General features: G+C 48.7%; 1 protein-coding gene across 1 annotated transcript; it reads left to right on the top strand.

Moving 5' to 3' along the window:
* Positions 1–3: 3 nt before the first annotated feature.
* On the top strand, positions 4–14,635 carry ZMYND12 (zinc finger MYND-type containing 12). The gene is made up of 8 exons (XM_083876718.1): positions 4–235; positions 1,228–1,369; positions 6,422–6,593; positions 7,946–8,115; positions 10,128–10,250; positions 11,061–11,181; positions 12,714–12,859; positions 14,166–14,635. The coding sequence occupies exons 1-8, from the start codon at positions 153–155 to the stop codon at positions 14,283–14,285; spliced, it is 1,077 nt and encodes a 358-aa protein (XP_083732844.1). The 5' UTR covers positions 4–152; the 3' UTR covers positions 14,286–14,635.
* Positions 14,636–15,565: the final 930 nt, after the last annotated feature.

The raw sequence follows: 15,565 nt of genomic DNA on the forward strand, positions 1-15,565 counted from the left end.
GAAATCAAGTGTGTCACCTTCCGGTACCGGAAGCGTTGTCTCGGCAACGGAACGCCAGCGCCGTGTTTAGTATTTGTCGGAAGTGACGACTCTCGCCTTGCTGGAAGTGTCACCCCGGCAACCGGGGACGCGTCAAGGGTTCAGGGCCGGCCATGGCGGGGCCCCCGCGTTGCGAGCTGTGTGGGGCCCGAACGGCCCCGCTGCGCTGCCCCGACTGCCGCCTCACCTACTACTGGTGAGAGACCCCGGGGTGAGGCTCAGGGGGTAGGATGAGGCCTGGGGCACAGGGACAGGGCAGGACGCAGGGATTAGCTCCAGGGGGAGCAGGCACAAAGCTTGGGATAAGGCTTGGTATTCAGGATGAGACCCAGGAAGGAGGAAGCAGACTTAGGACAGCACGAGAGGCAGGGCTTGTCCCACAAAAAGGCTCAGGACACGAGGCCTAGGATGAGGCACAGGGTATGAGAAAAAGACCCAGGGTGAGGCCTAGGAAGCAGGAACCAGCCACGGAGTGAGGCTTAGGACACGTGGAAAAAGCCCAGGATGAAACGCAGGAGGCAGGAACAGGCCCAGAACAAGGACAGAGAGACAGGGACAAAGCCTGGGGTGTGGTCTGGGACACAGGCAAGAGGCAAGCATTGTCCCTGGGATGAGGCTCAGTACACAGGGACATGCCTCACAAAGCCCAGGACAGGATGGAGCCTGGGAGCCTGGAGAGGGCCCAAGCTGGAGCTCAGCCAGCAGGACAACAGGAAGTTGAACAGGCACACTCACCTGGAATGTTCCTGCTGCCTTCCGGCAGTTCCTGCATCAGGCAGGGAGCAGAGAGAGAGAGAGATCTGGAGTGTCAGACAAACACCCCTCCCATGCCCTCAGAGTGGCCACTGAGGTCCAGAACATTCCCTGTTTCCACGATGACCTGGGGTGGGTTGGTTTGTGGTTTCTGTTTTTCCAGTGTTGGAATCCAGAGATTTGTTCAAACTTAGCTGTATCAGGAGTTCAGGGAGTGATTTAAATAAGGATTTTAACACAGAGAGCTGTGGGGATGTGGCAGGACAGTGCTGTGAAATGGAAACATTTGGAAATATCATATATTGGGCCCCCTGTAGGCAGTCCAAGGGCTCTGGGTAATTGCTGTGGAGAAAGTCTTGAAAGACAGCAGAGAATAATCTTCTCTTACATAATATCCCAGCAAATACCAGTATCCTTCTTCTCTCCTTTTGCTAGTGATGTCTCCCACCAGCAAACCGACTGGATCAGCATCCACAGCCATATCTGCCACCTGCTCATCCCAGTCCTTGGGCCCCAGCCCTGTTTCCATTCTGAAAAAGACAGAAAACATGGCAAGGAGCAGCTGCTGAGGAGGCAGGTAGGTGCAGGAGGAACAAGCACAACTTCAAAGTTCTTCCAGGGAAGGAATTCCAGCTCCTCTCCCTACCTTGGTGGTACATAGTGGGACACACCAGGGGCAGACTGGGCTCACCTGGAATTTTCAGCTACACAGGAGTCTCCAAAGCAGCCTGGGCTGTCACTGCACAATTCCTTTAAAATTGAAAGGAATTTCTTGCCTAAAACCAATCAGGGCTTTTGCCTTCACAGGATCTGCCTCTTTAGAATTCCTCCCTCTGGGTGCTCCCAAGGAAGAGGATCGCACTTCCTTGGTTGATTTGGGACTTGTCAGAGAGGTTTGGGGTTGTTTTTTTTTAAACAAAACCTCAAAAATAAGGGGAGTGGCAGCATCCTCTTTGTCATTCCTGAGCCTCCAGCCTTTTCCTTGGTGTTCTGAACTTCCTCAGGCAGCAGCAATCCTGGATTTCCTACTTGCCAGTGGGTTGGTCCATCGCCCTGGTTAGTCTGCGATCCAGCTGAGATTTGCTTCTTCCAGGCCATTTGATGGGAGGGTATCCCCTTTCCCAGAGGAAAGGGGCAAAGAATCCAGGTCCTCTCCCTTTGTTTTCCTGGCCAACTTGGAACACCCTTTCCCACTAAGTGCAGCCTTTTATCTCCATCAGGCCTCAGGTATGTGCAGCTCATTTCCAGCCCCAATGGTTTGCAACTCCTTCTTTTTCTGTTTATGGAGTGGCAGAAGCTGCTGTTCTACATTGTTGCTAAAATAACCCACCCAGGTGCATCTGCTCCTGAAAATCCTTCCTATGGAAATAAATTTTCTCTTTATTATAACTTGCAGACACAGAATAATGGGGCAGCACACAGTGGGCTTGGAACAATCCAATGGTGCCACTGAGGAGAACATACCTAAACTTCTGAAATTTACACAAATTATTATTTTTAAGGTGTTTCTGGCCCAACTGTGGGGCTTTGGGGACCAGCTCATTGCTTTCTTTCATTTCTTTTCATTCACCTTTCTTGGGAGCTTCCAGAAAGATGAAGTCCAAAGGCAAAAGTCCTGCTTGGTGAGAGCTCGTGACAGGCTTTGGACAGTGGATTCCTTTTGGTTTTACAGGAATTGGGCAATGACATCACAGGCTGGTTTGGAAACTCCTGTCTGGCTGAAAATCCTGGGTGAGACTGTTGAACAAAGTCCATAGAAGGTGTGTAAGGCCAGTGTGTCCCAAAGGGAAAATGTAAAACTTCCTTAGTTCTAGGTTCTGTTTAAGTTGTTCTTTATAAAACCTGTGAGGAAGGTTAAAATGGGTGTCATGGGGGTGTGACAGCATTTTGCATCCAGAAGTGCTTGAAGCTGTTCCAAGAAACTCCCTGCTATTGAACGCTGATGTTGACACTGATTACATCACTGACTTTATTGGAACTAAAATTATCCCCATACATTCCAACAGGCCACGTGGCTGCCAGCTGAGGGAAGTGCTCCTTCATTAGCTGGAAGTTAATCTGCTGGTTTAATTAGGTGAAGGAAAAAAACAGCAGGAAGATGGGGCTGGTGGAGAGAAAGTCACTCTTGATTGGGGTTCATACTGGCTTAGCAAACAGCAGCCTGCAGCTTGAGCCTGGGCTGGGAATGGCTCCATGGACAAGGCAGGGAGAGAAGACTCCAGGGTTTTTTTGAAGTGGAGATTTTTATAAGCTTCTTAACAACCCTTTACATCATTTGCTCTTTGACCTTTGTATCCAGCCTATTTAAATAAAATAGATTTTGAGAATGACCTGTGCTAGGATACTTTGCTTTCCTTCCCTCCAAAAAAAGGAGGGAGACAGTGGAAATCCCTCAGTTACTTGCTGGCTTTCCCAGCCAGAAACAAAATTCCTTTCTCCAGCAGGATTTGGAGCAGCCAGGTTGGGCCTGGGCTAGCTAAGAGGCGTTGAGAGAGGGGGAGATTAGTTAGTGCCTTGTCTCACTGGCTGCATCACATTCCTATTCCAGATCAAACAAAAGTGCTTGAAAAGTTCTTCCCTGTGAGGGTGGGGGAGGCATTGGCACAGGTTGCCCAGAGAAGCTGTAGCTGCCCCTGGATCCCCAGAAGTGTCCAAGGCCAGGTTGGACAGGGCTTGGAGCAACCTGAGGTAGTGGAAGGTGTCCCTGCACATAGCAGGGGGTGGAATGAGATGAGCCTTAGGGTTCCTTCAACTCAAGCCAGTCTGGGATTCTATACAAAAAAGGCCTTTGGAGCTGAGGGAAAAGCTCTGCAGTCTTATGGTAACCAGAGAAAAAAACTGCTGCCCAAAGGCTGCCTTGGGTTTGCTGCTTTTTGAACATTTCTGCTGTACTTCACCCACTCCTGCCCTGTGTTTGTTTAGAAAACACAGAGCTCCAGTCCCAGTCAGGACACAGGGAAACTTGAGCATGTCCAAATGCCTTGTGGCTCAAGGAGCAGGGAGTTGGGAGCGAGGAGGTTTTATGAGTTTCATTCCTTGTCTGTGCTCCAAAGCTTTATTGATAGAAATCTGCTTCTGTCAACATAGCCAGTGGGGTGCCTGCAGACAGCACCTCCAAACTGACAGAGCTCCAAGTTTCTGTTTGGAGAAGATCCTCACCTGCCTGCATGATGTCATCTCCCCATAGCTCCTGGGCATGAGAAAAGATCCAGCGCAGCCAACCCCAGCACTGCTCTGGCTGCAGGTTCAGCTCCATCTCACTGGAGCCTTCCCTCTTCCTGAAAACCTCATTTCTTCAGACACACAATCGATTGTGTCTGTGAGGGAATAATGGATGTGGCACCGGACCCTGTGTTCCCAATCTCCTGCTCCCACCTGGAGCAGAGCTGGGGTCCTCAGCCCCCTCAAACCCCAAAAACTGTGGGGGCATCTTCAGAGAAACCTCAAATTGCAACACATCTGGAAAGAGCCCAAAGTGACAGGGCCAGGAGTGAGGGGGAAACCAGGGCAGGGCCAAAGGGAACCATTCCCCCAGGGCTCCTTAGGGCCAAAGGGAACCATCCTCCGAGGCTTGGAACTGTGGTTGGAAATATTCACTGCTCCAGGGCTCCTTTTGCTTCCTGCCCTTCCTTCTCCTCCTGGAAGATGTGCCAGAGTCCAACCCCCAGCTTTGTCCTCGCTGCAGGTGTTTCAGGCCATGGGAAGCAGCAATGATACCATTGACAAAGAGTAAAAAAAAATGATCCCGATCTCCAGCACATCCCAATGCCAAACTGGGCAATACTCACGCACCAGGGCCTGCACTGGTTGCACCAGACTGGCACAAACAGACTGGCACAAAAAGAAGCAGCCTGAGAAATACCAGATTTTCCTCCTGCTGCCCCAAGCATGTGCTGGTTTTCTCCTGGGCACCACCTGCTCCCAGGACACAGCTTGTGTTTCACAGAATCCCAAACTGGTTTGGGATGGAAGAGATCTTAAAGTCCATCTCATTCCACCCTTGCCATGGGCAGGGACACCTTCCACTGTCCCAGGTTGCTTCAGGCCCCATCCAACCTGGCCTTGGACACTTCCAGGAATGCCACAGCTTCTCTGGAAAACCTGCCTTTCCCTTTTCCATATCCTGGCAGCTCAGGAATGGGTGCTGTGTTTTCTGGCTCCTGGCTCTCCGCACTGGAGCAGGGGCTGTTGCTCTGGGCTGTGTTCTTTGGTGATCTCATTTATCCAGTAAGGTGTCTCTTTACCTCAGCCAGGTTCTCTGGGAAACACTCACAGGTTGTCCTGGAGCTTTCTGTCCCAGAGTTGCTCCATCACCCATGGCACAACTCTGCCTCACTCCAAGCAGTTCAAGGTCAGCAAAATGCCAAAGCCTGGCCTCCAGTAGCTCTGAGATTGCTGTCTCTGCCCAGCTCAGTCCCAGCTGGAGGCAGAGTGTGATAAAGGGGTAAACTGGTGTTTTCTCAGTGTCCCACTGAGAAAACCAAGGTAGCACTGCTGCACTCTCCAGCAGCACCACTGATTCCCAGGCAGCTTTCTTGCTGCACCACTGGTAGGAAAAGATGATGGAGAAGTGTTAGTAGCTGACTGTCTGGGGCTCTGAGCAACCTGGTCTAGTGGAACATGTCCTTTCCCATGACAGGGAGTGGAAAAGATGAGCTTTAAGGCCCCTCCTAACCCAAACCTTTCTGAGATTCTGTCATTCTACAAGGATCTTGGTGTTTTTTCCTTAGCATCCCTGTAAGGGCACAGTATGCACAGATCCTGGCAGGGAGCAGGCATTGGGATGGAGATCTGTTTGTGGAACTGGGGATTACATCAGATGCTGCTAACAGTGGGGAGGCCAAATGGTGTGGACTGGTAGGAACAGCAAAAGACAGGGAGCAACTATGCATGAATAAGTACAGGATAAGTTCCAGATTCTGACAAACTCAAACACTGCAGAAGCTGCTGCACCACCAGCCCTGGCTGGGGATGGATTTGCTGAGTGTAACACATTGTGATTTTGACCAGTTTTCAGACTCTGCACATAAAATCCCAGCCTGGGACCAGCCAGGAGAGGGTGGGATGAAGCTGCAGTTCCCTGTGAGGAGCTCTCTCCTCACTCTCTGGCTATGTCTCCAGCAGTTGGAGCTGTGCCGTGCTGGCACCATGGGGCTTGGCTGGCTCTGAGTCATGCTGGAGCCCCTGGCTCTAATCTCCTTTCTGGTCTTGTGATGATCATTTTATGTGCTTCACAGCTTTTATTGCTGCAGCCTTATGAGACCTTGTCAGGAGGCGTAAAGGATTCTTCGTCTGGGAAGACACCACATGACCTACAAGGATGTCCAAAGCTGTTCCTGCTCGAAGCAGGAATGGAGCTGGACTCTAATACGCTCTAATATGACAGCTTTAATGTCTGTCTATTAATTACAGCCACAAACTACATTACAATTGCTGCTTTATAATTTGAAAATCTGATTTTAAAAAGAGCCTGTGCATTTGTAACCACCTGGTCTAGTGAAAGATGTCCCATGGCAGGGGATGTGATGAGATGGGCTTTAAGTTTCCTCCAACCCAAACCATTGTGGGGTCCTGTGATTTCCTTTCTCCCTGTCTTTTCTCACTCTGCCCTTGCCTTGTTTCCCTTCAGGAATCCCTCATTGCTCTGGCCTTGAGCACAGCCCAAGGATTTGTGTGGGCAGGGAAGCCCCTGGAAGCAATTCCTGCAGCACTGCAGGCACTGCGCTTCAGCTCCCAAGTGTTCGGCTCTGGCTCCGTGCAGCTTGTGCCCATTTATCTGCTCCTGGCTGAGGCCTCCACAGGTGAGCATTGTCAACATGGGAATGCTGGCAAGGGCAAGGCCTCCCGGATCAGGTTTCTGGTTTCCTTTTGCCATTTATCTGGAAAGGAGCAGCTCTGGGCCCTGCTCTGCCTCAAGGGCATTGCAGAGATTGAGCCATCCCACTCACACACCCCCCTCACACCCCTTTTCTGTGGCTCTGGGGAAAAGGATCTCTCAGCACTCAGGAGATCAATGAAATTAAATGAAATGTTTTCTCCTTCTCCACCAATTCCCACAGGAGAAGCTGTATGGCGATCTATTCTTCACCTCTGTGGCCTCAAATGACTCTCCAAACCATTAAATTCCAGAGGGTGGTTGGTTGTGCTCTTATCTCAGAGAACCAGCAAACATTTTGGAGGCCATTGCACCCAAAGAACTCCCCAGTTCATTCACAAATCTTGCTCTGCCTGAGCAGAACTTTTTCTCATTGTGTGCTTTGGAAAACATTGCAAATGAGGGCATGGGAGCTGCTCTCCCTGCAAGAGAGATCCCTGTAAATCACTGCTATTCCAAGAGCACACACAATGCTCTGCTGGCACAACAGAGCTGGCTCAGGGGTTGTCGTAAATGGTGTGGTGAGAGCAGGGAAAAAAAATGCTGTGACTAATTCCAGTGTGATAAGGTGAGAGTCATCAGTGCCTGCCTGGAGTGAACCTGTTTAGGCCACGTGTTCCAGAGAGATTGTGTGCAATATATTCTCTGCCATGGAGGCAGACTGGGAGAGCTGGGGGGATTCAACCTGAGAGAAGGCTGCAGGGAGACCTCAGAGCCCCTGTCAGTGCCTAAAGGGACTCCAAGGAGGCTGGAGAGGGACATGGGACAAGGGTCTGGAGTGCCAAGACAAGGGGGAATGGCTTCCCACTGCCAGACGGCAGGGTCAGATGCAATGTTGGGAAGGAATTCCTGGCTGTGGGGGTGGGGAGACCCTGGCACAGGTTGCTCAGAGAAGCTGTGGCTGCCCCTGGATCCCTGGCAGTGTCCAAGGCCAGGTTGGACTGGGCTTGGAGCAACCTTGAATAGAGGAAGGTGTCCCTGCCCATGGCAGAGGGTGGAACAGGATGAGCTTTAAGGTCCCTCCAACCCATTCCACAGTCTGGAATTCTGTGGTTTCTGGTTCCTTTTGGAGCTCTCTACACATTCACCTGTCTGTAAATGAGACTTTAGACACCTGGGCAACTCAGAAGCCCTTGGGAAAGAAGTGGGAAATCCCCAAACTGCATCTCCATATCAAGCTACCCCAAAGGGACAGCAAACAGTATTCTCTGACTTTCCAGATTAAAAAATGCTCCTTATCCTCCTTATTTCCCTGATTATCCCTATATGTCATTCCAGGTACTGGCCATCTCCGACAGGCAGCCAAGTATCTCTCCCAAGCCCAGTGGATCGTCCTTCAAACCCCAGGCTGCAGTGCTGCTCTTCAGTCTAAGTTACAACGTGGGCTGGGGCTTTTCTCTATTGCTGAAGGAAACCTGGACCAGGCTTTGTATCACCTGGCTAATGATGTAAGTCCCTTGAAATACAGGAACAAGGAACACTTCCATTTTAATTCCTTCTCTCCTCCCAGATCAATATCAAAATGCCAACAGGAAGATTTGGGATCCTGAAAGGGTTCACATCAGACACCCGAAATGGATAGATCTGAGACACCTGTAGATCCATGTGTGATCTAAAGATGTGTTTTGCCAGTTATCCCTATTCCCATGAAGTGACAAAGAATCATGGAATCACTACTGTTGGAAAAGCCCTCCATGATCATCATGTCCAACCATTCCCCCAGCACTGCCAGGTCCACCCCTAACCCATGTCTCCAAGTGCCACATCCACACATTTTTTTAACACCTCCAAGGATGGTGGTTCCCCCACTGCCCTGCACAGCCTGTTCCAATACTTGAACACCCTTCCCATGATGGATTTTTCCCAATATCCTATCTTGAACCTCCCCTGCCACAACTTGAGGCTGTTTTCCTCTTGTCATGTCCCTTGCTTCCTGGGAGCAGAGCCCAACCCCCCCTGGCTGCACCCTCCTGTCAGGGAGTTGTGGAGAGCCAGAAGGTCTCCCCTTGAGACTCCTTTTCTTGAAGCTGAGCCTCCCTCAGCCATTCCTCATATGTTCCTCACATTCCTTTTCTTTGTGGCTTCTCCCTATAAATTACAGTGCTGAGATGCCCAGACATTCCTGCACCAAACTGATGGAGTTGCCTTTTATTCCACAGATAGTTTATGTTCTGGCTGTTATTTCCCTCAATACTTCCTGAGCTCTGTCACCCATTATTTAATTAATGCCTTATTTCCCTATTTCAGTATCTGGTTCAATGATGTGTTCTCCAAAACAATTTATTACATTGAAAGTGGTCATTGCCAACTCTGTTCCTGAGGATGCTTTGCCTGTCATTTGATCCTTCAAAGCCAGATGAACTTCTCCACATCCTATTTCTGTCCCATGTAGACTAAATTTATCCAGTGCCGAGTGATGTATACCCACTTCTGTGGAATTTGATAGTGGCTTTGTGTGGGTGTAAATTATGACATAAAGGGAGAAGAGTTAGACCCTTTCTATTATAGCACACAACCCTGTCTCTGCTTAGTCTAGAAGCCCTTTGGGCATTTGAGAATCTCACAAAGGAATCTCCGAAAAGGCTTTGGAGATTCCCAAAATCTTTTTTTTTCTTTTTTTTTTTTTTTTTTTTTTTTTTTTTTTTTTTTTTTTTTTTTTTTTTTTTAACATTCTCTAAATGTGGTGCCTCAAAGGGCACCAGATAAGGAGTTTTTAAGTCTTAGCAAGTTCAGGACCTGCCTGGACCTTGGCTGCATGTCTGGGATCTGCTGGGAGTCACATGCTAGCTCAGAATAGCTGGAATGCTCCACTGCTTTCCCGCTGCTCCTCCAGGGCTCCTGGGGAAGAACAGGCTTGCCTGGGGGCTGGGAAAGCAGCAGGATGGGCTTTGGGAGAAGTGGGATGGATGACTGGAGCAGGGAGAGGGGGAGAGGTGGGAAACCTACCCTGGACTTTAGAGAATGAGCTGAGCAGGTGCTTCTGCCCCAGCCAGGGGGCATTTAAGGTGTTGCATTCCCATGGGTCAACCCCAAGATACAGCTTTTTTAGTACATTCCTATGGATAAACTCTGTGAACTAGGTATATTCCTATGGATCTTATGGATAAACCCCAAAATACAATTCTTTAGTACATCATTCCCACAGATAACCCCAAAACATAGAGGTTTTATACCTTATTCCTTTACATAACCCCCAAAATACAGCTTGTTAGTGCCTCATTCCTATGAATAATCCCCAAACAGAGTTTTTAGTATGTCATTCCTTTACATAATCCCCAAAAACCAGCTTTTAAGTACCACATTTTCCAATCACTACCGGGCATAATTTACACATAAAAACCCCCCAGCATTTGCAATATTATTAATCCACAATGAAAAACTTCCCAGGTTTGACATGAACATGGGCATGAACATGAACATGAACATTCTGGGGTTTATTTTTTGTTTATATTGATTTCAGGTTTACCTGGCTACTGCTGAGTTTGGACTAAATTCTGTTGAGGCCTCTGGAGGGTACTTAAACATGGCCAACATCTTCTTCCACCAGAATAAAATGGATGCAGCAAATTCACTCTATACTGAGGTTGGTAGAACCAAAAATCATCCTCTGAGTTTTTCTCAGCTTTTTTTGGTGCCCTTTCCAAAGTTTTTTCCATTTCCTTTCAATGGGATGGTGACCTATCAAGTGTCAGTGTTGCCTTTTAGGATCAATCCCAGAAACTCTTTTCATACATAAATAATTCTCTGAGTTAAAACCATGAGATATTAATCCTGTAATCAGTTCAAAATTTTTAATAAACTGTCTTAAGTTTGGGCAGCCAAACCTCCTTAAAAACCAGCTTTGCTACCAAATTTCCTGTGCCAGAAGTTAAGTCCCATCATTACATAGGGTCTCTGAGGAGTTCCTAAATCCAGGGAAGAGTGGGTACAAACAAGCCAGCTAAAATTTACACTGGAAATCAGTAAAAAGCCACACTGATAAAAGATTTTCAGAATGGGTTGATCAAGCAAGGAAAGTAATAATTGTCTAATTGATTTAATAACCAAAAACATGAACTTTTATTTGTTTAAATCAATTTTTGTGGAAATAAGGTTCTGGGTGCTGCAAAATCGACCGTCATTCCTGTCCCAAACTTCAACTGAACTAGATTTTGGTGAATATTTTAGTTAGATTTGTTCAAGTTAGCTGAAAATCCCTAATCAGCTGGAGAAGTGAGCTGGAGAAGTGAGGGGCTGTGTGGGAGAGGAGCGATGTGATTCCTCTGGGAACATTCAGCCCAGCTCAGTGATCCACAGGCACACGGAGGGGATGGGCCATGCAGGGACATTGTTTGGAGAACAACTGAATACCAGGGATTCACAAGAGTGAAATAATTCTCGTACTTCCTGCCAGGTGAGCAACCTCTGGCATGACTGGCTGCTTAGCTCCCTTCATGGGCATCAGCGTGTGCTCCGGGCCCAGGCAGAAACATCGCCGTTCTCTGAGGATGAGGAAGGCATCGAGGACAGGATGAGTAAGAGCTGCCGTTGCTCCAAAACCTTTGGGAAGTGGAGGTTAAAGAGTCCCCACACCCTATAGGTTATGTTGGCAGTCTTGGGGTTGGCATGGTGTTTCCAGAGGCTGAATTTAATGGCAATGCCAATGTTCTTGGTCTCAGTGCTCAGTAGATTGCCACAGGCCCCTTCAGGAATGAGGGTGTTCCGAGGAAAGACAGCTTTGCCCTTGCTGTTTGCGTTCTCCATTTCACAGCTCCCTTGGCACTGACTGGAGCAAAGCAAGATTTGATTCATGGACTCATAGAATCATTCAAGTTAGAAAGGACCTTTAAAATCATCAAGTCCAACTATTCCTCCAGCACTGTCCTATTCACCACTAACCCACACCCCAAAGGCCACATCCACACATTTTTCTGAACACTTCCAGGCATGCTGACTCCACCATCTCCCTAGGCAGCCTGTTCCAATGCTTTACATGCCTTTCCATGAAAAAATTTCTTCCTAATAGTCCAAGTAAACCTCCCCTGGTACAATTTAGTACTTGAACATGCTCATTTCTCTGCAGCTCCTTTGTCTCTCTTTAATAATGGATGTGACATTTCAGCTCACTTAGATGAAGTTACAGCTTCCTCCTGGAGGAGCAGGACATGATGGAGTAGCCTGTACAGATAATTGGATGTATTAATCAGGAGAGTACTCTTGAGAGAAGAGCTGTGGAGTCTTTCATTGGCACATAAAGGTGCAGAAAGCATCAGTGTTCCCCTGGTACTACCTCAGGCTCCCTTGAAGCAAGATCAGACTCTGGTTCTTGGCTCCTTTCTACCATCTGTGCTAATAAGGACATTGTCAGGAAAGAGAGTAAAAAATTCTCTCCCTGGAATGTTCAAGGTCAGGTTGGACAGGGCTTGGAGCAACCTGGTCTTGTGGAAGGTGTCCCTGCCCATGACTAGTGGTTGGAATGAGATAGTCTTTAAGATCCCTTCCAACCCAAAGCAGTCTGTGATTATAAGAGAAACATTTGTGTAAATCCCATTTCCTGGCACTACCTCCATCAGGAGTTCCCAGAAGAGCACTAAGACAGGGCAACAGGAGACCATCTTTGGTGTGACAGGAGTAGAAAAATAGTTCTTTTCCTGCAGCTGTTGTGACTCCACATCCTTTCTGAAGGCTGATCAACACAAACACTGACTGAATGAAAGGAGTCCTGTTCATGGGCATGGAATTTGCATGAAGCTGGGATCATAGACACCAAGACTGGTTTGGGTGGGAAGGACCTTGACTTTCACCTAATTCCCCTCCCTGCAACAGGCAGACACCTTCCACTGTCCCAGGTTGCTCCAAGCTCCATCAAGCCTGGTCTTGGACACTTCCAGGGATCCAGGGGCAACCACAGCTTCTCTGGGCACCCTTTGCCAGGGCCTCCTCACCCTCAGACCATGTTGATGTTTGTAGTAGAAATGCTTTGCTGTCTAGAAGAGCCAGTTGGGCAGTTTTGAATCTATTCTCTTGCACAAATCAATCCATCAGGATCATTTCTTTCTCCATGCAGCCAAAGCCCAGGGCGAGGAAGGAACACGGGTGCTGTGGGCAGTGCTGAAGGTCCGAGAACAGGGACCACTGCAGCATCCTGGGGAGACAGCCCGAGTCCTGCATGCCCTGGCCATGATCCACTACCTGGGTCTGGATTTAGCCAAGGTAGGTTGTGTCTGAAATGGTTCAGGAGAATTGCCCAACTGCTCTGGGGATCATACTGTCTCCTGGTCCTCTTGTTTCCCAGCACCTGTCCTGAGGCCACAGGTGACCAAGGACAAAATGCCTCTTAGCTCTCAAACCAAAGGCTTAGGTGGGATACTGGGGGGAAAGCCTTCCCTGTGAGGGTGGTGAGACCGTGGCACAGGCTGCCCAGAGAAGCTGTGGCTGCCCCATCCCTGAAATGTCCAAGTTGGACAGGACTTGAAGCAACCTGGTCTTGTAAATATCCCTGCCATGGGACATGAGATCAGCTTTAAAGTCTCTTGCAAGCCAAACTATTCCATGATTCAGTGACCTGCACTCTGTCAAGGCTGACAATTCTGGTGGATGTGTTTTCGTCTCTGCCAGGCCAGCAGATCCTACAGTTATCCACATTTTCTGGGTTCATCCTTTATCTGGGCTATCCTGGCGGTGTAGCTGCCTTTAGACCTGAGCTTAGGGGTTACACAGAGCAAGACCTGGGGCTCACAGACCTATCCTTGAGCCAGGCTCCTCTGTGTTCAAGGTTCAGTGTATTGGAGTCTGTAATTCCAGTTTGGAATCTATATTCCTGTATCTTTATGGCTCAAAATTTCACAGGTGACTGGTAACTTCTGTGCTTTACCAAAAATTGATTTTGAGGAAGTGCTGAGCAGAAACCATCTGGAAATCAGGCCCCTCTGTTTGGGATCAGAGCTCAAAACCCTGAGTTTCTTCACCCTGGGTTTTGAAGAGTGAAAATACAGATGGTGAAAAATACTATGTTGAAATATTAATGGTCTCTTCATCACATTACAGAAAGCCACAACTTGGGAGTGTTTGGGAACAAAAACAAATTTGAAGTTATTTGAAAAAGAAAAAGGACAAAGCTTTATAATTGTGAGAGTGTCTAATCCCTGGAAGAGCTACCAAGGGAAATTATTTAGCTTCTTATTAAGATAAATGCAGGATTTAGTTCAGAGTCAGTACAGCTGTTCTTTTCCCTGACATAGCTTTGGGATTGTTCAGAGGAGCTGTGTTAGACAGGAAGTGATATCCAGCACAGGGGGTTGGGGCCAGTAATTTCCCATCTGTACCACTGGATCCTAAATATGGGATCTGCTGGCAGCTTTAGGCTCTCCTGTAAAGCAGCTTGTACAGGTCACCTTGGAAAGGGAACCTGGATCTGCTCCAATCTGCTCTTGCACTGAGCCTTAGCAGGTATTTAAATACTCCATGAGAAAAGCCAGATTCCTGACAATTCCTGGGTGTTTCTTCTGTCCCATTCCAGGCCCGGGAGGTGGGGATGAAAGCCTTTGACCTGGCCAAGCAGCTGCCCCAGCAAGACTCTCTAGAAACCATCGGTCATCTGCTGGAGTTAATTAATGCCCAGTTTTCCCACACCACATGAAAACTGGCTCTACCAGACCCAAGTGTTTGGCCAGTTTCTCTCTTATTCAGGTTCCTGGATAAGTGTCACAAGCCCTTGGTCCTTCCTGCTGCTGCCTCTTTCCAGCTGCATCTGGCTGTCCCAAACTGGTAAATAAACATTTTTGTCTGAGTTAGTCTTCATGTGCTGCTCCACCTCTGTAACTTTTCAGAGAGTAACAGCACCAGGGTGAGAAATAAAAGCACTGCGAACACACTGAATAAATCATTTATTGGCCAGGTTGGGAATAAGCAAACAGCCTTCTCACAGCTTTGTGGTGGTTGTCCAGGAGCCAAGACAAGCTCAGGTGTGTTTCTTACTGGTTTCCTGGCTTTTCTTGGCAGTTTGGTGAGGGAGATCCCATGGAGGGATAGGAGAGGGACACAGGGAAGGGCTGGGGTGCTGGACATCTACTCCTGGGGAGCTGGTTAGGCTTGACAAGGCATTGCACCTCCCTGCAGAGCTTCTCCATCTCCAAACCAATTTCCAGAGAATCCCAGCCTGGTTTGGAAAACCAGCCTGGTTTAAAGCTCATCCCAGAGCTTCTCATAGCTCTGGGCTCTGAGAGACTCCTTTGTTTCACTTCCATGGGAAGAACTTCCATCCTGGAGGGACCATGAGAGGCATGAGGGACACTTAAGTAGTCTTGAGGGAAAGAATGAAAAGGCCCCGAGGTCCCCTCCCAGCTGGCTCCTGCCCCAGGGAACAGCAAGACCCCTTGGGATAGAGGCGACCCTGCTGGAGAGGCACAGGGACACCAGAGCAAGACACCAAAGGCTCCAGAAGCCATGGGGAGAGTGGGAAGCACAGTGCAGCTGCCAGATTTCATGATCCCTCATGGCTGAGAAAGGGGAGAAGGGGAATCTCGGCCTGTGCCGGGGTGAGCCCTGAGCTCCGATTAAGGCTCATTTACTTCAGGAGGATTTATGAGGATGTTTAATTGCCTCGCCGAGTTGGGCTGGAGTCAAGCGTGATTTGTAAATGCTTCGTCAAGCTAGGGCCTGAGCAATTAGCAGGGACTGCTGCTGCTGGGGAAGGGAAAACCACAGGTTCAGCCATGTTCCATTCCAGGGGGTGGGATAAGGCTGCTTGGGGTGCATAGCACAGGCCTGGGAAAGGGCTAGGAGACCACCCAACACTCACGTGGGAGATGATGGTGATGTCTCCACTTCATCGTGTGTGTTATAACCACCTCCATGGGGTGAGAGATGCTGGAAGGGGCTGCAACAATCATCTCCACGAGGTGGGGTATGCTGGAAGAG

The sequence above is a fragment of the Zosterops lateralis genome, assembly GCF_965231275.1.
Source record: "Zosterops lateralis genome assembly, chromosome: 22".
Lineage (NCBI taxonomy): Eukaryota > Metazoa > Chordata > Aves > Passeriformes > Zosteropidae > Zosterops > Zosterops lateralis.

Bases quoted from the DNA above. Each gene is read 5' to 3' on its own strand.
- ZMYND12 (XM_083876718.1), top strand. From the start codon at position 153: ATGGCGGGGCCCCCGCGTTGCGAGCTGTGTGGGGCCCGAACGGCCCCG. The intron at 6,594-7,945 runs GTGAGCATTGTC...ATGTCATTCCAG, and splicing joins CCTGGCTGAGGCCTCCACAG to GTACTGGCCATCTCCGACAG. The intron at 8,116-10,127 runs GTAAGTCCCTTG...TATTGATTTCAG, and splicing joins TGTATCACCTGGCTAATGAT to GTTTACCTGGCTACTGCTGA.